The following is a 24,857-nucleotide window of genomic DNA, read 5'->3' as shown; positions in this document are numbered from 1 at the left end:
CTTGAATGAAAAAGCAAATCTACAAGTTGCCGTTGCCTGCTCACAATTAGTACATAACAATGACACTCTAACAGAGTTCTGTCACGGTTGCAAAGCCAAATTAGAAAAGAATATAACATTAAGGCTGCTTGTGCAACATTAACTCAAACTCAGTTCAGTACTACTGTGCATTTGTATCACACAGCTGCTTGTTTAGAATTGAATAAAAATAAGAGAATTAGATGCCATGTTTCCTCTTAAAGGTCTGTCTACTAAAGTCACTGTCATGAGTCCACTCCGGAGGTCCAACACCTACTTTATATGAAAAAAAACCCTATGACTGCCAACACAGCTCAAGTTTTCCTTTAGGCAGAGGTTGGGTTTGATGGTTTTGTTTCGAGGTTGGGGTTTTTTTCCTTTTTTTTTTTTTTTTTTTTTTTTTTCCACTTGTTTCTTCCCCAGCTTCTACCACTGTACCAACTGTACAAATAATTTTCTCTAGCTATAGTTGACTCTCTCCCCCAACACTGTCCGCACGTTTCAGGATCACTGTGAAGCATTGGTGATTACTTAAGTACTTTTCTTTCATCTCAGTACATACACAGTAATCTTTATCAAAATATTCACTGAGCTTCTGCTACCCTTGTGCTCTCTTCCCAGGAGGTTTGCAGTGAGGACATACTTCGCCATTATCCTCTCCCACGCTTGGCCGTGCTCCCCCTTTAATGCTCCATAAAACGGTATCATTTTCCAAAACAGAGGCTTGGTGAGAACTAGGGCTGCTGACCATAAATTTTCCAGCCCTTTTGCCCTCCGTTCTTTGTGTCATGCATTGCTCTCGGCATTTCCTTAAGATGCCATTTGTCAAGTTGTTTTTCTGCAAGTCTGCTGCCCTGGCCTGTCAGGGAGCAACTCTGCAGCCACCAGATCCACAGGTGACCAGACAGGCCTAACGTGGAAAACACATGACCAGACAGTAGCATCACATGGAAAAAACAGAGCAACATCAGTCTGATTTCATTCTCCCACTTCTAAACTTGAGGATAATCTAGACAGGAACTGTCTGTATTTAAATTAAAGGATTAATTGGCACAGACACCCAACACAGTTTTCCCCTCACTGAATTTCTAAAACTAAAGCTGAAACTACACAAGACAGCGCTGACAGAGCCAGCCTGGGTCATAATGGACTTATTTTTCTGAGAAGAACCCCTCAGCTCTGCAACACCGCAAGCTCACCCATCCCCGGGAAACACCAGTCTCCTGTCCTCTACACTGCAGCTGTCCCCAGAGATGCAGGGAGGTGTCAAAAGTCACCCTGTTTTGGGATGCCACAAGGACATTTCTAGCAATTCCAGCTCCCTTACAAGGCGTACACGATTTTCCTTCTGCAAAGAAACTTGTCCAGTTTCTGACCCTCTGGCCAGATCCAGTTTCTAAGGATAATTCATTCATTTGGCCCTCTGCCCAGGGAAGAACTCAGCTGTGAGCAGGGGGAAGCGTTTCAGCAGCTCTTATATCAAGACTGCCTCAGGACTTCCTTCAAATGACCAGAGTGCACTGGTCACCCAACAGTAACTCAGGCAGCCCTACAGTGGGACACACCTGCCTGCACATCCAGTCTGGTGACAGGGGCTTATGTGCACTTTCGGTTCTAGCATCTACATGCATTTTCATCACATAAATGATATACTCCAGTCCTCATAGATACAATGAGGTAAGGTCCATCTTCAGCCAAAACAATAAAGCATCTTTTCATCACTTACACATTAATTTTAACTATCCAAACTTGCACATGTGGCCATAATAACAGTTAATCTGAGAATCATTGGCAACATACACTCTTCCTGAGATCTCATTTTTCTCTCCTTACAGTGCCACAGCATCACTGATTTTATCAGAGTTGGTTCTCCTTTACACATATAAGGGGAAAGGAGAGACACACCACATTTCATAAACTCATTTTGCCTAAAATGCAAGTACTGAATCTTGAAACCGCCCTTTATAATGAAAGAAGTACTGGAAACATGGTTTCCAGAACAGAACACAATCTCTGTACACAGTGTAATCACATCTTAGCGTTCTGCAGCATACCAGTGTATGGCTTAAATGCTATTAATTGTAAGCAGTTTTGTTCCACAGGATGTTGTTCACTGATAACTACTCAATTAAGGTTATTTTGCAATTAGTCTACACACAGCAAATTTATTGCAACGAGAGTCATCTGTGATGCAGCAAATTAAAATGCTGTCTGGGCTGCACGTGCAGTGGCTCTTACATACTCCTTAACCTATGTATAGCTCACTACAGTAATTTTTGTCACACTAAAAGACTAAACATACAGAAAAGCAGCAGCAGCAGCAACGTCATTTGAATCCTGAAACCAGGAGAAAAAGAAAAATTTGGGGTTCAATAATCTTTAGATCAAACCCAATGAGTCCAAAAATGCATTCCCAAAAATGTGAAAGCTAAACAAAGCCATGCATTTAATCTGTCACTGTGTGCATACACGTGCATATTGAGCGGATGAAATTCTGTATTTGCTTAGTTACAGCTCCCATTCTTTTAAAATTATATAGAGGATCCTTTTATTTCTATGCCTTGAAGAACTGCTCTGCTCTAACCCGTAAGTATTTGGCATCTTAGTGGCTTATCCTCTCCCTTCCTGCAAATCATACCTCTTCCTGTTGAGTGCTTTGAAGTAGTCAGACGAAAACACTATAGACATGCAGATTGCTACTACCGGTGCGTATTACTCAGTAAATAGAGCTCCAGAGCCCTTTTCTCTCAGTTTTAAAACTAAAGGAAGGCTGTGTTTTCTAAAATGAAATGGAAAATTTTCTTCTCAGCAGCTTGTAAGAAACTGAAAACTCTTGCTTCAATGTGCCAGAGCAGCATTATCAATAAGCAACCAGGGAGAAAGCAGTCTAATCTGCAAAGAACTCTTTCAGGGCTGATGAATTATGTGGAACGAGGGTAGCTTGGTTATTTTTCTGCTTTATTTATGAGTTGGGTTTACCCCACAGGGATGAAGGTAGCAGAAAACCTGTTTGATTTATAAACTAAGAAAAGACAACAGAAGAGCCAAGGGGAAATAAACCAGGCTCACTGGAGGCTCTCTGCTTTCCCAGGGACTTTTCTTTTGCCAGAACTACATCTTAGAAAACACCCTTCAAAAAAACCTGTTACATACTTTTGGTCTATCTAGGGCCATAGATCTGGGTGAAGCAAAATCCAGCCAGGTAATTAATAGCAAGGATTAGGCCAGAGTCCCCCCTGAGGATATGGCAGCCTAGAGAACTGGCCCAGACAGCTGATGCAGATACCGCTTGGCACCATGCCTGTGATGACTCATGGACCTGGTACCAATGACTAAGAAGGAACTGTCCTGCACATCCAGCAAACTTGCAAGGCAAGGGATTCAGAGCAGATCTACAAACTGCTGCATTCCACGTGGGAGTGAAAAGCAGAGAATCCAGGGACTGAATCCAGCCAGTGGGTCAGAAGCTGGTTTTCTTCCATCGCAGAAGGAAGACTGCAAGTAGAAGTCACAATTTTGAATACGCACATTGAAATGTGGAATTATGTAACTGTAATTGCATTCCTGCCCAATAATCTGGGCAGCAATCTCAGCAGCCAGGGTCACAGTGGCCGTTCTAAACTGTACTCCTGCCCATGGTAATAAGGGATTCTGCTAGGGGAAATGTGGCACAGATCAGGTCACTTGGGCTTTGCCAAAGTTGAGTTTATCCAGGTACAGCGAAGATTATTTTAGAGCCAAGAATTCACATTGAAACTTCTGCTTCTTCCCAGTACCTCTGCACAAAAGGAGGGATCTGTATGATGATGGATAAGGAAGGCAGGCAGCTGGTCCAGGTTCACCAACAGCTTTGGTGAGCAGAAGGGAGGCTGGCACACCAGGGGAACCAGTGCCTCTAGTCTGGCCTTTATTAAGACCAGCCTGGAGATGGCCCCAGCAAGGAAACAATCTGCCACATTGTCCACAGGTTGCTGATCTCCAATATCCTGTCTCCCGAGAACAAATGAATCTCTAAAGGGGTGTCTCCCTTTACCCTCTCCCCAACATGCACAGGACTGGATTTGCCCTTTCCTCATCTAATCTCATGCTGAACCTACTTTTTCCCTTTCATTGATTGCATTTCCCCTCAAAACAGGCTTCTACAAACCCCAAACATTCTCTTCTGAACGAACGGTGACTTTCCCGTCTGAATGAACTGTTGCCCTGATCTCAGCAATGACTTTGGATAAGGCTGCACCTAAAGCCTTTGACACCAATCCCCTGTTCTGTAGTGTTTGTGCCCTGTTTTCAGGACTGGCTTGTTGGGAAATGCCAGCTCACATGCTTTGCAAGTCAGGTAACTGGCGAAGTTGCTGTGTCCTGTTTTGCTGCTTCAGCAGTGCTGTCTCTCTGTAACATCCTTAGGGCGACTGTAGCCCATGTCCTCCTGTTCTCATGGAAATAACACCTTCACATCAAACAGGTAGTAAACATGATGGTCTTGGTTTTAACAATTCTTACTTTTATTCACTGAAGATAGTTACATTCAACTTCTTTTGCCTGTTGCCTTTAGAAACAACAAAACACTTAAAAAAGAAACAACTTGTAGGATTCTGTTCCCATTGATAACCACTCAAGTGAGTGCATCACTTAACATTTATGACAATCCAGCTGGATGGAATCATGCCCATGATTGATAGGTACACTTAGCAACTTTGCGGTTTTGATCAGCTGAGACAGGATCCAAAGGGATTAAATGCTGGATGACATCTCAATGGAAACCACAGCACTGGGAACACTTTTATATGTTGGGATAACAGATGAGTGTGCTGCTCCAATGCATAAATATTTATACTTCACAGCTCTGCTGAAAACAGACAGGAAACCTTTTTTCAAACCAAACTGAATGGAATAGCACTCACATGCTGAATACACAGACTCAGCCCCCGGATGTCTGACTTCTGCTGACAAACGGCATATAGATTTTTTGATGCATAAAGTGGCAAGACGTCTACCCAGACCTACTCTTACCAGCAATCCTAACGATGGGATGTCTTATATCCCCAAAAGCTGATAGCCAGTGCTTCACAGACATCTCCTAACTAAGTTCAGCTTCTTTAAAGGACCTCTGGAGTTGATGAAGAGACCCTTGATGAGGGATAGAGCCAGTCTGTGAGTGAACAATAGCAGTATTTGTGTTCTGCAGTGGAGAGATCTGAGACCACAACACACAAACTCAGGCAATATATCTTTACAGGGCTGTAAAAGTTAAGGGACCTACCAAGAAATATATACATAAGGCCTTCTGGTAGGCATTGGGCACCTTCAGTTTCAGGGTTCCTACATGTCTGTCTTAGACCTGTATTCAGACATTTGAGAAGTGACTTCAAAGTCTGGATCTCCTCCACAGGGCTGATGTCCCAATCTCCTTGTGCACTGGTGCCTCCTCTATAAGCAACTCATGTCCCATTCAACATGCTGCTGCTTTATCACTTTGCCACAGCAAAGCTCCCAGATCTGCTCTAGAGCAAGCCTGTATGTAACACTGGATGTTCAGATTTTCTGTCAAGGAAATCTGGCTGTTGGAGTGGTTAACTTCAGCTGTCAGCATGGGCAGGAGGAAATAACCTTGAAGCAAAGAAAAGTCAGTATTTTCCACAAGGATCTATCTAGGTAAGTTTAAACATCCCCCAATTATTCTTTTTAAACAAGCATCATTCCCTAAAATAAAAATCTAAATGAAACTCCAGCCCTGCAAACTTAAAAATTGCAGCCACAGTCTATCTACACTTAATTTTTTAATGTAGTATATATCCATACCTCATGAGTTGTGACTAAACTCAAGTGTGTTTTACAATAAAACTGCATTTGGACAACTTTTCCATTTCTCTAGTCATGTTTGTATCTCCCAGTTTTCTTGGACCTTTTACTACGTCTTATTACAAAGGAAGCATTATGTGCAATGTACATATGTGCTGAAAGGCTTCAAGTGTAAAAGGTGACACCATTCTTGGTTCTGCAGTTCTATCCTGACTGCTGGGCATATAAAATAAATTCTGTGTTTATAAAAGATGCAAAAATTATTTCTTGAGAAGGCTTTTTTTTAAGAATGGTAGTTATTTAGAACTTCTGGAAAGTCACTCTGCATCTCTGGGAGACAGACTACCAGGCAGGGGATGGAATCATAGATGTGTGCAAAATCACACAGAGATGCAGTGTGTGCCCACATTAATGACAACACATCTTCCAGCTCTCTCCAGGATATCACTTGTATATTTGTGTGTGTGATGGATTTACTCTACACAAGGTATTGATGACATTACTGTGATAGCTCCTTGATCTCAAAAAGCGTAGGACAGTTTCTGCTGACCTCCATCAGCTCTCTCATAGACCAGAGCTGACCCTCCTGTCAGAAGAGGGAATGATACCAGGCACATGATTGTCAAAGTGGATTCCACCAGTGGTACCCCAACGGGACCTCAGAGGGACCCGGGGGGTACTCTGTGATGCTCAGCCTGTCACTGATGTCTGGTTTTGCACAGTTCTTACCTCTCTACTGTTCTTTTATCCTCCCTTCAACTTCTGCTGCCTTTGCTGTCCCTCTCCCTGCTTCCCCCCTCAATACCAAGTCTTCCGCCTGCTCCATTAATTCTTTATCTCCAACGTCTGTCCAACTGGCTTAATGGTTTTGAGTATTACCATGATAAGAAAGTGACAAAAAACACCATAAGAGACATGGTAAAAAACAAACCAAAACAAAGCAGTCACAGATGCACTGGCGTGGGAAATGGGGTGCTCACACCATTCATCCTGGTAACATGCACCACCTGAATCAAAAACCTAAGCTTTGTCTTACAGAAAGATGCTCTTGTTTGTAAGCATCCTCTGAGGCGGCTCCTTTTTTCCACTGTCTGTACAGGGAGTTTAGTCTCCTAATTTAGGCAACAGCAAGATAGATACCCCTCCCTCCCACACTGAAACCACCCAACAGTAACCACTACTTTCCGATAGCGCAATAAACAGGTAAGCCATGGGGGTCAGAGGATTTAACTAAAAATTTCTAATGAAAGAAAGTAAACATCCCCTAATCCCCATGGCTCACCATGTTTACTGTACCATCTCAAAGCAAGACCTATTCTCTTGTTTGTGAAAGTCCCTCTGCACTTTCAGCTCAAAGACATTGGCATATCCTTACATGCATGGGCTGAAGCACCAATTAAAGGATGGGGACTTTGGAGTGCTGTATAAAAAAGTGCTGTTGCAGATAATGCTGTTCCTTGATCAATACCTACTTTGACCAAATGATCAATGTTTTTTTATTAAAAAAAAAAGCACTTTACTCTTTGGGAAACTTACAGCTAAATGAATAGCGGTACACGAAGCAATTGCAAAGTAGGAAAAGGTCAGCTCTCACATGCAAACCAACAGCAAGCTGAGAGATACCTCCTGTATCTGACTGCATGGAGAAACCAAAAGCAACAAATCAAAGTTTGGCTTAGGCTAGCAGAGGTAACTGACTCTCTCCAATGGTGATTCTGGAATTACTTTTGCTGACTGAAGAACATTAAAAACAGAAGTGAGCCACAAAATTGCATTTTTTTCCCATACTTTAAAATTTTTTTTTCAATTATACTTCTTGATAATTATCTGGGTTATCAAAATGCTTAGCAGTCCTGGTTATTGGCTAGGACTTCATTATGCCAGAAAAACAGCCATAAGGCCATAACGGCAATGCTACTCATCTACCAGTTAGCATAAGGCATCAAAATTCACCATGGCTGTTCCCCAGTCCCCAAAAAGCATGCAACTCCTATACAGAATAACAAGACTTAGACTACACTTCTCTGTGTCTGTAGATTAAGAACTAAAAGAAACAGCAGTAGCAGCTGAATACCTAGATTACATAGTGTAATAAAAATCTGGTGGAAGTGAAAAGAAGTTCTATAGGAATCTACCAAAGATCTTGTGACATCCATATAAATACCTGTTTAAAACATCCTCCCTCATTTTCACAGACTAAGTACTTTCTACATTCTCACAATAAAGTCAATTTGTCATCAGAAGGCCATTTCAATTACATAGAATCCTTCCCCCAACATATTGTGCTATTTCTCCTTCACCATCTACCAACTTACCCTCCAGCGTACAGAAACGTGTCACCTTCTCCGGCATCAGCTTTCCATGCTTGTGCTGACAATACACCTCTGTGATCTCCTGCCGACACTGCTTAGATTTAGAGCGGGACATGGCTGAGATTGCCTCTTTGCCTGTTACCTCGCACTTTGGTGGTTGGTCATATCTCAGTTCAGGGGAGCTGTTTCCACTTTTTTTTAAATGATGCTGTTTGGCAGACTTGTGAATTTCCTTCAAATTGTTGCTGCTGCTGCTGTTTTTTTCAGGGTGATCACTGAATTGCACCACCTCATTGGAGTTCTTCCCCAGCAGCAAGTTCTCCTTTGTCTTCTCCTCTTCCAGTTTCTTTCTCAAGTGCTCCTTTTGCTTGCTAAGGGGTTTTTTCACCAGCTCAGACTGGTGTTTTTGCCTCTGAGTCCTGGGAGCAAAGTTACTGTTATCAATATTTTCAAAGTCCTTGGGGACTGAATTTTCATTATTGCTGTCTGTTCGCATTTTCTCTTTCGGTCGGTGGGAAAAATAGCCATCCTATAAATGGGGAGAAAAATTATATTCATCTTACTAAAAATAGTAACAGTCCATGCATTACAAGAATTTCTTACATGAAAACATAAATCAATCACAATCCAACACACTGCAAAAACCCATGTTAGGGTTCATAACAGAAAGACAGATCTGAGAGAGGCCTCCGAGCGGCCTAAGTAGGTGCAACCTGCACCCCCTTCATCACCAAGCCAGAGTCCAATCCCCATCTCAGATGAAGCAGGGAAATCTTACACAGGTTTGTGAGCAATTATTAAACAGAGACTTCACTTTGACATCATTAAAAATCAATGGAAAAACCAACACAGGTTTCAATGGAGCGAGAGCAGGTCCTTCAATGCTTTCCTTCACTCCTTGTGAAGGACTATAGTTTGGTATCCCAGGAACTGCCCTGTTCCTCTGCAGAAAGCACTACACAACTTCACAGCCCAAGCTTTCTTTCAGTGAAGCAACTTTGCTACAAACCAAACCCTTCGTAATTCTGGGGTTTTTTGAGTTTCTACATAATACAACTTTGGAGAAGTTTTCCACAGAGTGCACTGCAGCCTTGCTGCAGGTGGGAAGCTGTGGCAGCAACAAGCCCTACATGAAAGGGCGAGCAGCTGCAGACACTCAGGCTCTCCAGGAGGGTCAGAGCCAGGCTCAGACATCAGCTCCTAACAACCATGTTCCTCACCTCCACATTGGGTGCACTTTGATAAATACACAAACCATAACATCGCAACATTTAAAATATATCATATAAAGAAAAAGGCATAGACCATGTAAAGTATTTGTCTGATGTAGAATAACGCTTTGCTTTACAATTTCACCCCCACCTCCACCTATTACCATGGGAATTCATCCTAGCCCATCCACAGCAGAGCAAGTTTACAACACCAAAGAAAAAGAAGGACTATGCCAGGGATCCTAGAGGCAACAGAGAACATGGGTATCTGCTCTAGGGAGGATGTGAGAGACTAGAACAAAACTAAGAGGCATTTATATGTGTATATTATGATCAAATGGCAACCTGTCTGAAAGCCAGGAGTGGCTATCAGACCACAGAAATTAGTCCTCAGGCTAGTGGGGGACAATTTTTAGACCATGGAAGATGAAGTATCTCCACTTATTAAAATGATCAACAGTAGATGAAATCAATGGGGAATTATTATTAAAATACCTGAAGACAGGAGTATAAATATTGATGGACTTTTTGAGTCTGTCCTGTTTTCTTTCCACTAGAAAAAGACCCAACAACCAAAAATCAGAGGCTGGTAAATGACAGCATCAGCTAATGATGACTGATGGGAGCCACTCCTAGCACCTATGAACCACATTTTGTTTTCAAAACATTTTACCAGCATTAGCTAATTGTTTCTCACACCTCTTCTGCAAGGAACTATTTAACAGTCAGGTTTTGCAGAGGAAGGAGAGGCAGATAATGACTTATCCAAGGCCATGCAGGGAGTCAGTATCACTTTGACCTCTGCAGCTCAGCAATGAGAAATATTTGAATAGTTTGCTAATTAGAAGATGTGGTTCTATGAGTGACTGAAGCGATTCTCCATGAATATCTCCAGCTCACAAGTAGCTTTAGCTATCAGACACAATGGAATGCAGAGATGTTTAAAAAAACCCCAAAACCCAAACATGCAAACCAAACACCAAACATTTTGCAAACAAAATATTTCTAGTTTGGAGAGATTGTTATCTTTCTAATTTTTAAATCAAATTATTTTTTCTGCATTTTTCTTTTAAGGAGAAAAAAAGAATAGTATTTTTACAGAATCATAGAACCATTTAGATTGAAGAAGACCTTCAGGATCATTGAGTCCAACTATTAATTAGCACTGCCAAGTCCATCACTAAACCATGTCCCTAAGCACCACATCTACACGTCTTTTAAATACCTTCAGGGATGGTGACTCCACCACTTTCCTGGGCAGCCTGTTCCAGTGCTTGACAACCCTTTACGTGAAGAAATTTTTCCCAATATCCAGTCATCCACTCTAAACCTCCCCTGGCGCCACCAAACTTGAGGTCATTTCCTCTTGTCTTACCACTTGTTACTTGGGAGAAGAGACCAACCCCCACCTCACTACACCCTCCTCTCAGGTAGTTGTTGAGAGCAATAAGGTCTCCCCTGAGCCTCCTTTTCCCCAGGCTAAATAGCCCCAGTTCCCTCAGCTGCTCCTTGTAAGACTTGTGCTCCAGACCCTTCACCAGTGTCATTGCTCTTCTTTGGACACCAAAGAGAAAACAAAACAAACAAAAAACAGTTTCAAGACAGCTCTCATTCCTGTGAATGACGAAACTAAAATAAGGCCCTAATTATTTTCAGAGCCCAGCTCCCTTCACTTAGCCTGTATCTCCAGTGTACGTTCAAATGAAAAGATCCCTCTCAATCCAGCAGCAAACTGTAAATAGAGCAAGACAAACCTAAAGCTTTTTAACATCATATCCAAAACACCTCCACTGAGGTTCCGCTGCTCTAAGACTTCAGATGTTTGATAGCTGTCTTGTTCCCATTTTTGTTCAGCCAACCCAAAAACCTCAGCTTAGTTATGCCACTTGTATGTTTTGACTTGCTTTATTTTAATGCACTTGGATCTTACGATTTGTATATGGAAAATATCTCAGAAACTTTAACTGCTGTGCTGTCACATTTCCTCTAAGCTGGTGCTGGAATTCACCTTTTTTCCCTCATCAAATAACTAAATGCAAGATGCCCTGCACTCTTGTGTACATATATATGGCTATGTATATACATACAGCTATATTAAAGTGATCACAAAGAATCAGAACAAACATGCAGCAATTACCCTTTAACACATACATACTGCTCCCTTTTTGACAGCAGGACATTCTACTAGCCCTACAACATACGCAGGAACACACAGAGCTATCTGAAGGTGCAGATATTTGGATGGATAAATGAGAATAACTAAAAGAGACACAAAAGGGTTGAGGTAAATCTGTGTGGGTGGTGGAATCCATAACCACAGCGGGTCACCCAGGGCTTCCCCTTGTCCCTTTCAACTGTTTGGTCCCCCAGTTACACAAAACTTAAAATACAAGAGGCATCCAAGATGTTATTATATATCCCAAACACAGCCTAAGCTATTCTTTGTAAGTAGTCCTTAAACTTCAACAGATTAAGCAGTGAAATATGAAGGAAACTACGAAAGAGCAAATGTGAACTTCGTTTTTTGCATTTCAACAGCAGCAGTGTGCAGAGAGCTACAGGGACACCACTCCACAGTAATGCAAAGAATCCCTATTGTTAGTTTTTATCGTTAATACAGTTAAAAGTACTTTTTATCTGTAACTGGAGCATTCTCTCATGCTGCAACTTAGGGCAAAAATACCTAGCTGCAACTATAGGGGAAAAAAAACCCCTAAAAATCTGTCTTCTCCATTCAATTCTTTCCAAGGTCTCTAAAGGCGATACTGTGATAGGATATTTCTGTGTATCTTGGCAACATTCCCTCTCACAGTCTGACTCTTGCTAAACAATTTTTCTCTTTAAGATTAAAAAGAATTAAATCCTAATCTGTACAGAAATGGCAAGTTGATAAAGGGGAAAGGAAGAGAGAGATGTTCACTGTTGTCAGTTTTTTGTGGTAATTCTTATTACCCACAGATGAGACGTTGGCCTGAACCAGAGCAACAGGCACAGACGCTTCCATGGCCCGAGCAGTGCACAGGCACAGCCCTGCCCCATGTTCCACCCTCCCACCCCATCCACACCTCTCTGTAGCTTGAAAAAGCCTCAAAGGATGAGGTTTGGGCCCATTCCTGTTTCAAACAATATCTGACATGATACTTATGTGCTGATTCAGTTGGGATCTTTGCTCTCCGTATTACCACCCTTGTGTCCCAGAGGGGCCGGTCAAGCCGTGCAGCTCCCACGGACCAGCGGGAGCTGCAGCTCCGGGTGTTCGAGCAGAATGTTCCCACCCAACGTACCCAGCTTCCAGAGAGCAGCAGAAAGCTGTGCTGAAACCTCAGGAGGAAAAAGCAAAGTAAACAGCAGGTTTACTGGTGTAAGATTCACCTCTTTAAACTGTTTTCCTCCTTCAAGTGCTTTGCCCTCCCTCTGGGAAATGCTTTTCCAAGTTTACATACTGGAATGAAAAAGACAAAAGGATACTGAATGCTCCAAAAGCAGACACAAAACGAAGCTCAGCTGTAACTCTTCCCGGCCCGCAGGGACAGTGAACACCATAAAACGACCACAGAGGACACACGATGTCTGTGGAAACATCTCTTTGGGAGCAACAAGGGCTAAAAATAAAGCACAGTCTGTAGAACAACTGTACCAGCCAAGAGCTATAGATATATACACTGAAAAATAAGGACGTGTAACAAACACCACAGTTGGACAGTCAAATTCCGGCTTCACACGATCCCACACCTGTTGATGCAAGTGTTGAATACCACAAAACCAGAAATCTCCTTCCACCTTTAATCTGCATTTCTCTCTCACGGTAACTTTCACCAAAGCTGAGAGTGATTTTTAGGGCTGCGTAATGATTTCAAGACAGGATCCATATGTGACAGCCAAACATACACATGTTTGCAGTGCAGGGGAAATGAAGCTCAGCACTCCGAGCTTAAAAGAGCAGCAGCTGCTGACCGTAAATTGTGTTCATTTGTGAACTTCAGGGGTACAAACAAAAGCAGCACATGTGGTTTTCAGCTGGCTACATGAGGATGGGTTTTACTTGCTCTGCAATATTTAATTTTTACAGTGCCTGATTAATTGCAGTCTGTATTTGCCATGGATGTCTCAAACATTCAAGTCAGGACAAAGTCATCCTGGAGAAAGATGATCTTGAAACCAGGCTTTCCTGGTTCTGGCAGTACCACGGGACATGCATCAGCAGGTTCACAGTTTCAAACACCATCTTTTTCAACTTTAGTCTAGCTTTTATTAGTAGCACCTTCTTATCTCTGTGTTTGCAAATCACATTAAATACACTGAAAAAATGGAAGGTTATACCAGGACCAAATTAGAAGCAGAGAACTTGTAAATATAGCCTGTACGTATCCATAGTCAAAGATGAAAGCGGTATTTTCAAACCAACACCTGACACTGCTATTTTTTATTGTTGTATAGACTTAATCTCATCCACAGAACACACAAAAAGTGTTATTATGGAAAGCACCATTTTGGTCTTTGCAGTAGAGCAATTCTCTTTAGAACGGACATAGATCAGAAGAGTCTCTATCCAAAGCCAGCTCATTTGTGAGGCTACCCTACAAAAATTACCCAATATTACAGGTCTCAAACACAACACATGCTGCACAAGAGCATGTATTTCAACTGTGCTTCCATGACACTCCTGGCAAAACACTCCTCTTCTGTGTGATCCTAGGTGTACTTCTCCAGCAGCCCCAGAGTGACACAGCCTCTCTTCAGGTCTAACAGTGACAATGGTGCACCCTTCCCATGGGAGGTCATGTTTGTAGCTCAGTAATGACCCACTCCTGCTGCTGACACCAATGAAAGCCATTCTACTCTCGCAGAGAAGCGCAGGATCAGGTCAAAGTATTTTTTCCTACATTTCAAAAGCCAACTCTGTTCACAGCCTTTATAAACAAACCTTTGGAAGTTTTTCATCACTTTGTAGCACTGTATTTCAAAGCTCAGTTGTGACACCGTGGATATCTATCACAGAACACAGGCCTAAGAGAAGATTTCCAGAAACAGAAATTTTCAGTCCTAACTTTATCTAGTTCTCAGAAGATAACATGGAGAGGTTAACTGCTGAGTACTCAATAGTAAGAGTCCTGGCAAGGAGAATTTTAATGACTGTGGAGCCTCTTCTGCGTGTGTACACGCTGCAATTCAGCAGTAACAAGCAAATACTCCCAAACTGGGAAAGAACAGTCTGTACCCAGGAGTGTGCATAAGATCATTGCCAATTACACACTGATTGCCACTGATGCTAAAAATAATAAAATACCATTAATGCAAAAATAACATTTTAAACTCAGAGCCACTGCATGTAACAAGGGAGTTTGAATTCTGTTCCAAATTCTGCTCCTTGTTGAACGCACGGGTTGTAATTCTCCAAACTCCACCTTTAATGTATTTTATTAAAATCTGTCACACAAAATGTGTGCTCTTTGGTATATCAGCTGCTGTATCTATGGTGATTGAGGGTCTGGGGCTCAGGTACTGTGAGCTTGATTGAACTCAAAGTCCCATCTATCTGAAGAGAGAAAGCCTGGGTTCCTGCGGAGACACAGGTAGAGCCTTTGCGATCTGCTGAGAAGACCACGGAACAAATTGATGCTGTCACCTACTACAGACCCAACAGCAGCTGCCGCTCACTGTACCTAGCACAAATACAGAGAATTTGGATGAACTGTACACCCATCTGTAATGAGACAAATGGATTTTAATGACAGGCTGTTACCACTGTCAAAGGCTTTGCAAGTACAACACACACTTGCCCAGTCAGGCAGTCTACTTACCTACAGAATGCCCCTCTCCACACATTTTTCACTTGCGTCTGTCATGTATACTTGCCTCCAAGTTAAGTACATTCAAGTATAAATTTGCATTTGGGTTTGCCCAGTTTAGAAAATCTAGGTCACAAATTCTCACATAATCTTTCAGGTACAATTCTCTATCCTGAGTCCTAAAGGCAGGAGGTGAAAGACTATGGCTGCAATACTGACCACAGGAAAACTCCAATAAGCCAGCACATTCTCTGTGGGGTATCCCGCTGTAAGGCTAGAACACGCTACAAAGCCATTAGGAACCAATTTGCCCTTTCAGACTGACCTTGGAAGGGGTGCCTCCACCAACAGCCAGGATTGGGCAGTATGACGGGTAATTTTTGCAATATACAAAAAGCCAACACCAGACCAATTTCAAATCTGCTTTCAAAGAGACAACCTAATGTGCATACAAATCAACAGAGACATAAACATGAGAGGCCTGATGCACACCAGCTCTGCACACAGCAAGGACATGGAGACTTTGTGTGGCTGAGAGGCCCAACTCTAGACACCAAATCCAAGGGCAAGAACCCATACCATGTTGGCAAGCACGGCTCCAGCATCACCCGCTACAAGCCTGCGGAAATACAGTGTCACTAGATGGTTCCTTTTGTAGAGGCTTTGTAAGGAAAGTTAAAGAAAACCCTAATCAGTTCACAAAGGCACACAGTAAGAGCTTGCATTTCCCTCTGAAAGGTGTTCATTGTATTGTGCAGAGCATTTCCTCCTGACAGTAAGAACATGCTCCTTTCTCAGGAAAAGTTATTCATTATATGATTTCTGTATCAAGGAAGTCTTATAAATACTACACGGATGGACCACGTGCAATCAAGCCCTGAATGGCAAATGTTCACAGTTTCAGTTTATCTGACACAACTGATTTTCTCCTCAGCATGAAGAGATTTTCTGTCTTTTTGTATAGACAACATATTCTCATGTTCTTCCCCTGGCAAAGCTTGGTACCTTAAAGACACAGCAAAACAAACAAAAAATACGCATGTGCAACACACTGAGCAACAATAAAACACACAGACTTTTCTCTAAATACAAAGTACTGGTCATGCTGGCCTTGAAGGCCAGGTATAAATCAAACCCCTGTACTATAAAAAACCAGATATTTTTCTTCTCTTGTCACATAATAAAATACCTAATAATTATTGATCACATGTGAAAATACACAATCACTGGGTAGTCATGCAGGATCACGCACATCTGAGACAAAACAAGCGCCTGGAGCTGGTGCAGACAGGGAGGGTGAGCTGTGCCGCTGCAGGCTCCAAACCAGTTCACAGCTCGAGGAGGCGATGAACAGCTTCAAAACCTGCCTCACATGTCAAAGCCTCGAAGCGACCTGGTCAGTTTTTACAGGACCATCTATTTTACCTGTCCTGTGACCAAGAAGAATTTAAACAGCATTATGAGAAGATAATTAAAAATTAAAACAAGTTTCTATTCAATATTAATTACACCTCTGTGACATATGATTTCGTAATGCTTGTTAATTATTCAATAATGATACCTTCCAAATTGCTAGAGGAGTCAGAGGATGGTGTATCTACAGGCAAGGGCTGCTCCTGGATTAAATCCTTTTTCTTTCTGCTCTAAACTTTGTGTATTTGAGGCCACTTCTTAGTTGAAATCAAAACCTTTCCCCCCCAGCAGGACTACAAAAATTACACTGTGGTTTTCAGAACAAGAGCAGAAATGATAAATACTCCTCATGCTCCAGTGGGCTCAAAAACCCAATCTCATCCCCTTTTTTGAACAGCTGGGTGCCTGTCTCCCTTAGCACATGGCCAAAGAAACCTTTTCAGACTACCCATTCCATGGGAAGCTGCAGGCTGCCAAACAAAGGAGCATGGCAACTTCAGCCCACAGCTGATTCCCGAGGCCATCATGGGAAGCAGCTTTGCTCTATTCTCCTTTTCTGCAAGAGTCCAAGAAAAAACATCTTTCTCTATCACTGCAAAGTAAAACTACAGGGCATTTGCCTGGAATTGTCCAAACACTCACTCTTCTGCTAGATGCATACAGAAGGATGTTCACCGTCAGAATAATAAATAGCAATGAAAAGAAAAAAATCACAGCAAAGAATTGCTGAGCAAGGCAGGAGAATGGGTTAGATCCTCTCTCCATTCTCACGGTCACAGCACGTAAGCCATTCCCCAGGATGATCAAGCGTGCGGGGCTGACACACTGCTGGCTCTGCAGGAGCTTCAGGCACCTCACTTGTGTGCTGCAGTTCACCGTGGTCCAGAGGCTGAGCACCACGGCAGGTATCATCTCATGTGCTCAATGGCACAGATTTTGACATCCTCCAGACACTTGTTTCAACAGCTCAGAAGGCTGCTGGGTCAAAGAAGGTGTTTTCCCAGTTAGGGTAGGACCCTGCCATTACAAAATCAACTCCAGATAGAGTACTCATCCTGTTCTTGCTTGTCCTATCACAGCCACATATTTCAAAGTACAAAATAACCATTGCTCTGCTTGAAGTCGTCATACAGCCTCAGGGAGGCAGACATTCTGCTGTGCCACCAAAATGAACAAGAAATTGCGAACTTTAGTCAAAGACATGGTTGACGTGCCATGAGACCCGTGGAAGACTTAGTACTTTTGGCAGGTTTAGACAAAGGCACGGCCAAAGAGAGCAGATGGAAAAAAGGCAGCAGATGTTAATGTAGTTAGATTTTTTTCCATATGTTTTTCTGTTTTGCTGTAATAAGTACATTGTATTTCACTTGTCAGTGGCAGAAAACTTGTGAGAAACATTTTGTGAGTAATACATTAAGTTACTTTATGCCTGACATTAAAGAGGGAGATACAAAAGGTGAAAACAAAGTTATTGACTTTTAACTTGCAAGCTGGTAAAGAAGAAAGATGTAATTGTTTCAAATACAGTCCTTTCTGTTATGTAAAAAGATTATGAGGAAAAAACTATCATTTGGATTAAAAGGGGGATTCTGATACTTTGAAAAGCATAAGTCCTTCAGGATTCAGTGCTAACAAATACTTACAGGCACCACTAGCCCACATTTTTACAGCTGCATTTCAAGGACCCAGAGTAACAGATGGATCACCACAAACTGCGCAGACATAGGGGATCCCACACTGGAACATCTGCATTGGTAAGTGATTATTTGGAGGATCATTTTTCCGTTCCAAAAATGTTACCATTATTTTTTTTAATATCAACTTCAGCAGTATGTTCCAAAACACTACATCCAACATCGTAAAAATATCATTAATAGAAGTTGCTTTTTTTTTTTTTGACTCCTTTTTTGCATACATAACATTTGTACATTAAGGAAAGACGTCTGGTTTGAAATAGAATGAAAACAGCTTCAAGACTTTGGCTGCTTTCCTCAAAACCATTTTTCTGTTTCTTGCTTACATGTGACTTACTTTCAGAGTGATTTAGATTAGGGAGTAAAACAATATTGCACCCCTCAAGAGCCCAAACAGATTTTCACATTTGCTCCAGCTTAGCACAGTAACCATATGAACAGTCATACTGTACGAACAGTAATTTCAAAGGTTCATCTGTTTATTAAAAAGTTCAGAATACTGCTAGAGGGAGCTGTGAAAGCATATATGCATAGTATTTCAAAAATTGACAACTTTGTTTTCTGCTAATTTAAACTTCTCAGGAAAATTTGTACTTACACAGGAGGACTGGAAGACACCACAGACTTGTCAAATCTATTCAGTCTGTAACAGAACTTGATTTATAACCAGCAACTGCCCCCACTTTATGCATATTGCACCCTTTCAAATGATGCTTGATCTCATTAACAGGCTCCAGACTAACACATGCAGCCCTTCTCTTGGCAAAGGTCCCTCCCAGTCAAACTCACCAACAGTAACATCACCACTAACTGAGTTCGGGCAGGCTTTTTTGCCTGCATATACATACATATGCACACAGACATATACCCGCACACACATATTTTAATGGTTTCTGCCTCTGCTTTGAGTGCAGTTAGCTCTGCTCGATGCAGGCAAAGGAACCCAACCCTTACAAGACACGACACATCAGTCCATTCCCAGGCAAACAAACCCTTAAAAGACTGTTCACTGTGAGCAACTGCCCTGGAACATTTACCAGCATTATTAAGTCTTCTGGATTCATTTCAGCTTAACCACATCTTTAAACAGAATTCACCACAAAAGTAGGAAAGAGATGGAGGAGGACTGGCCTGACAGTGCAAAACGGGGCTTCTGAGGAAGCTCACAAATACCCTGGAGGTTTATTTTCCTACAGGTTCTTCCCAAGAGAAAATGGATCTTATAAGCCTTCCAACAAAGAGTTCAGACATGAAAAAGCTTATAAAGAAGTCAAATTACCTTTCCCTTGAGAAAAGGCTAAGCCACTTTTTATATAATGTCAATCACTTCATGGTTCTTGAACAGGACCCTCAAACAGCATTTGAAAAGACATGCAGTTTTGTAGAGTAGCAGCAGATACTAATGCCCCACAACGTTTCAACAGGCGTAGGGCTGGTTGTGCTATTCTCTCTCTTTCCTGAGAAGGCTTCACCCAGGGGATGGCAAAGCACAGCACCTGTATCTCACGGGGCTGGGCCTTGGGCTTGCACAACGACATCTTCTGGGGTGTGGGAGAGTTCAGCAGGTAAGATCAAGAGTGGTATATCTACGTAGTTGTTTTTCCTGATGTTTATTCTAATACTGAAACGAAAATGTGATGTTCTGTGTTTTTATCAGCAAATTGTACTGCTTCATCATTTGACAAAGTGCCCCAGAGAGACTGTATATAAATAAATAACACAAAGTAAGTATAGGAATAAGGCTCAATCATTTGAATGTTCAGAATATGGATGCAATAACCACACTGAATACCCATTACCAGCCAACCTGTTCATCAATTTTTTTTCCTACTTCCCCCTCTCAGTGACCTACCCCATAACAAAATAACATGGCTAATCTGAACTGGATTCCTCTACTTTCATCTCTATTTCTTTCATCCAAAATTCTGCTAATATACACTTTACATCTTTCAAAGCAGCAGTAAACACTTGAAATTGCTTCCTAGTGACTTGTTATTAACTAGATTCCAACTAAATTCATCTGGAGGCCTATTCCAATTCCACTCTAAACAATTTTGAGCTGCACAGGGTGAATTGCTGAGACACACAATAGGATCTCTGTCAGCTATAGAAATTAAACGTAATTAAAATATGGATGGTAGAAACCAAAGACGCCCTCACCACATACAAATGAAAACATCCTTGTAAAATACGGTCACTTTAGCACAAACATATTCAGCCTTAATTAGGTAGAAAATCTATTTAGATGAATACAATGCAAAGAATAATAATGAACTTCAGGATTACATTTTGCTACTTGGAGGGAAAAAACAACACAAATAAATGGGAAGTAATTTGAGCTTATTTAATAGTCTCAGACTATCAGCTTGAAGAACTATAATCATCAAAGACCCTGCAGTGATCTTCTACTGATAAATGTTGTTAAATCAGAAGTACAATACTACAAGCATGAAGAGCAAAGCCTATTAATATGAGCTATACTAAAAGAAATAGATTCATTCACATCTCTCTTCACCTGCCCAGCACTACAAGAAGCCTTCGAACCAAGCACGCAGGAATGAAAGGCCTCCATGTTTCCTCTCGTTTTGGGTAAGACAAATATGAACACTTCAGTTTGCGTGCTCACTGGAGGGTGAGCACAGGTTAGCAATGGTTATACTGCGCTAGATATGTGGTAACACAAAGTTTGTATCACGGGCCCCAAATACATTACCCTGTATCTACTAATCGAAATGAGCCAAACAGAGCCTTTCATGCCAGTGTAGAGCACTGCTCCGGGGCCCTATGGACTGGGTGAGATGAGTGGGCATTTGCAACACTTGCTAGTACAGACCCAGTGAAGCTGTCACCACTTCTTGATGGTGAAAGACAAACTCCACTTCTACCATTTCATTTCTAGCCATGGAGGCCAGGTTACTTCTAACCAACTCTTCTCTCCCCTGCCCATTCCCCTGAACAGAGAGATGGCATGGTGGAAAGACTGACTCTTTTATCCTTCTTCCTCCAAGGACTGCCTCAAGGTCACCATCCTCACGAGTTGTTCCAGAGTCACTCCACAGCTTTCTGTGCAACTCTGTCTTAACCGTCCCCGCTGTGCTGGTAAAGCAACAACCAGGCGCAGGCTGGCACAATTCTCACACCAGCCCTGCACTGGGCAACAGGGAAATTCTGTCTCCCATCAGAACTGCATACGGTTTGCATCCTACAGCCAAATTTTCTGCACATATAAACTTCCATGATTCCTACAGGTTTATGGATGTGTACCAGCCAATGCTAGGAGATTATTTTTAAAATTACCTTTTCTCTGTAAATTGAAAGCTTTGGTGTGGATGTTAATCCTGGAAGGTGTCCTGTCCTCTTGGCCACAGGACAGACTTTCAGACTCATGACAAAGCAACTCGGGAAAAGAAGTTTCAAGATACTAGTTTATATCTTCACAGGAGGTTCTTCTGCATGATCAGTAAGTTACATTAATAAAACACAAATTGAAAAGGCCAGAGGATATTATTATGGTCTCTGCCACCTGCCGCCTTAGCTCCCCTGTCAGCAGTTCTGCCTTCCTGAAAACTCAGCCTGGGACCTGGCCTCAGCAAGGGTTCCTGATGCAGTACTGCATTCTCTGTCCTTGCAAATACATTCTTAAGAGCTATACAAATGAGCCATTTTAACAGCATGACGAAATACAACAAAGATTTGCGGTTAAGAGATGTAGCAGCATACAGATTTCCGACATGAGAAAAAGATGCACCTTAAGTTCAAAAACTTCTAATTTTATTGGCTCCAGTAAACACTGTGAAAAATATATGCATTAGTAGAAGCCATCAAAACGTTTTCCAGGAAACTGCCCTCCACCCTTACTTGAATGGATATTCATTTTGCAGACCAAAACCTTTTTCTGTACCGCACTAAACATGCTGACTACATGCGAGCCAAACGCTAGATTGTATAGTGCCCTACTTTCTTTAGCCACATAACAGCCTTTCAGTCATGCTCTAAGCACAGTGCTGTCAAAACAGTGATTTATAATTACACTGCATTTAACAATGGTCATACTTCCATAACTCCCCACTTACAATTATGTCAGAAACAAGGAATCACTCCACACACAGTCAATGATCATATCCCAGCATACACACAGCCTCAACTGACAGAACTAGATCAACAGCACAGCATAATGTTAACTTAGCCAGCCGCTATTCATAGACTATGCCATGCAGGAAACTCAAATCACAATTTACTCCATTGTTTTAACTAACTTCATTATGCTACCACATCACAACACTTCTTTCTAAGGGCAAGCGCTGGCCTTACAACTATGCCAAAGGTTTATTTGCAATCAGCAGTTTTTCATGTGATCCAAAATAAACATTACCCCAGCGACCTTAAGGAAGTATACCAGCTTCTTCTGAAAGCATGTGGAAATTCAAGTCCTATTAGGCTTTTACATTCTTGGCGGACACATAACTCAGTAACTCCTCGCATGCAACAAATTTGCAATGTCTTACTTTGCAACATGGCTACTCACATTTTACTGACAGTGAGCCCAACGCTTTTGCAGGGACATGCTCAGCTATACAACGCCGTACAACAGGAGAACACACCAGCATAAGCAACACCCTCCTTCAGGCCCTGGCTCAGAACACTCTCCAGTGCCTCTTTTGAAGCCTTCCCTAACTCTTGGGCAAGTTTTGGAGTTTATACTCAGTCCTCCATCATATGATCCTGGTCTGTCTTACAACGTCAAAATTGTCTTCCACATAAGCCCAACAGAGTCCATGCATTACTGTCAAGATGTATTCTTGACTGAGGGTTAATTTTTTTTTATTATTATTTCTAGTACTACAAACGCACGCTCACTTGGTTATACTAATACATACTCACATTTATCCGCCATTCGAACTCTCCACCTGCGGCATTTACCATTCCTAAATATTGAACGAACTAAAGTTATGGTTTGGATGCCTACCATGAAAACCTGCTCCATACAGGCTGTGAACAACTTGCATCCCTCAGCACTTTTCCCAGAATATCCCCTCTCATTCTCCCAGTGATCTACCTGCCACTGAGGAAACCACAAATAAGTGCTAATTAAATATTTGACCAAAACAGCAGCTTTGGGCTGTATTACAGTCATTTGCTTGCTCAGTCATCAGCAGAGGAGTGTGTGCATGTGGTAGCAGCTCCACACAATACGCTCTCTCAGACCTCACCCACAAGCAATATGTGAAAAATCACATGATTAGCTTCAGCAGCACAAACCTGAGCATCCTGTAACTTGCACACCTAAAGGTTCGATGGACCAGCCTCTTCTACAGTAGTAGAATTTCCTTTGTAAAAAAAACCAAAAAAAAATATTTACTGACATACACAGAAACAGTAATGAAAAGCAGGTCTTGTCCGTCAAGAAATTCTTGTTTGTATCTTCCCCATATCAACCTATTCTAAAGCAACAAAATAATGTAAATTAAGATGGAAAATTTAAAATTTGGGTCTACAAATAGATATTGTGTGAATTTTATCAAATTCACCTGAGATTTTGGTAGGTTGTCTTCTACAGCATAAGGCTTTGTCCAAAACAAGCTGAGTGTAGAAATATAATGCTACCAATACATAACAGTGGCATTATTTCCACTTAACTGGAATTAAATGGGTAGCAGAACTTGGCTTTCTAACCACTCACTCTTTGGTCATCTGGATTTTTTTTCTTGATTTTGCAGCACTCCAACTCCCAACAAGCACTGTGATATGGGAAAAGGCAAAGACACCTTTCAGTCAGTACTCTGTTTACAGTGACAAGCTGTCAGTGACTCCACACATTCGGCAGTGCTTTCTCTCATGGGGCCAACAGGCAATTCGATCACACTTTCCCCTCTGTTTTTATGTTTCAAGCCTTGTGTGAAGGACAGGATTTGGTCTTTTATACACGGGAGAGTTCTCTTTTACAAGCATATTTATTCCTCCTCAAGGACCTTGGTGTACATACTGCTGTAATACATCTTTTAGAAAGAAACCTTGTTTTGAGAATTTTCTGACTGCTGGAATACAGTTTCATTTGCAGAGACAGTATGATGACAGAGCATACATCATGCTATGTATAGCTTCCAAAACATGTATTTCTCCTTAGTATTTTTACTATGTCAACCAATCCAAATATCAAAGTGACACCTGGCAAGTATAATGCTATATATTTACCAACATAACAATAATGCTTCAGCAGAGTAGTATTTTCAAGGGTTCGAAATTAAGAAAATCTCTCTCTAAAGTCTTATCTAGCATACATAAGCTGCAAAGATGAGGGCACTGCCAGAAATCAGCCTAAGGGAACTATCTGCATTAACGATTTGAACCTAACAGTTTCTAATCCATGGTTTGTAAGGGTGGATATATCAACAGCTCTACATGAAGCAATACCAACGCGCACTGTGCACCTTTTATGATGAGCGCAGATAAAGTACTGTCTGTTTGCAGGCTTTGGTCGTTTGGTTGGTGCTTTCCAAGAAAAAAGACTATTATCGTCTTATTTTGTCTGATTACCTACTGCCTCACAGTGACATAATGCTGCTATGAAAGAAGCAAATTCAGCAAGTTTCCGGGCTTTGGGTTCTTGTGTAGATCTGTCAG

At 41.7% G+C, this 24,857-nt stretch overlaps 1 protein-coding gene across 3 annotated transcripts in view; it reads right to left on the bottom strand.

Moving 5' to 3' along the window:
- XYLT1 (xylosyltransferase 1) overlaps positions 1-24,857 on the bottom strand; it is a 200,362-nt gene that overhangs the window by 87,886 nt on the left and 87,619 nt on the right. For all 3 annotated transcript variants that reach the window (XM_086472989.1, XM_086472990.1, XM_086472991.1), the window contains one exon: positions 8,133-8,658. In XM_086472989.1, the coding sequence (XP_086329115.1) occupies positions 8,133-8,658 (526 nt within the window). The remainder of the gene's footprint in view (positions 1-8,132; positions 8,659-24,857) is intronic.

The sequence above is a fragment of the Leptosomus discolor genome, chromosome 14, assembly GCF_034619465.1.
Source record: "Leptosomus discolor isolate bLepDis1 chromosome 14, bLepDis1.hap2, whole genome shotgun sequence".
Taxonomy (NCBI): Eukaryota; Metazoa; Chordata; class Aves; order Leptosomiformes; family Leptosomidae; genus Leptosomus; species Leptosomus discolor.
Note: the sequence above shows the minus strand (reverse complement) of the source record. Positions and strands in the feature narration are given on the sequence as shown.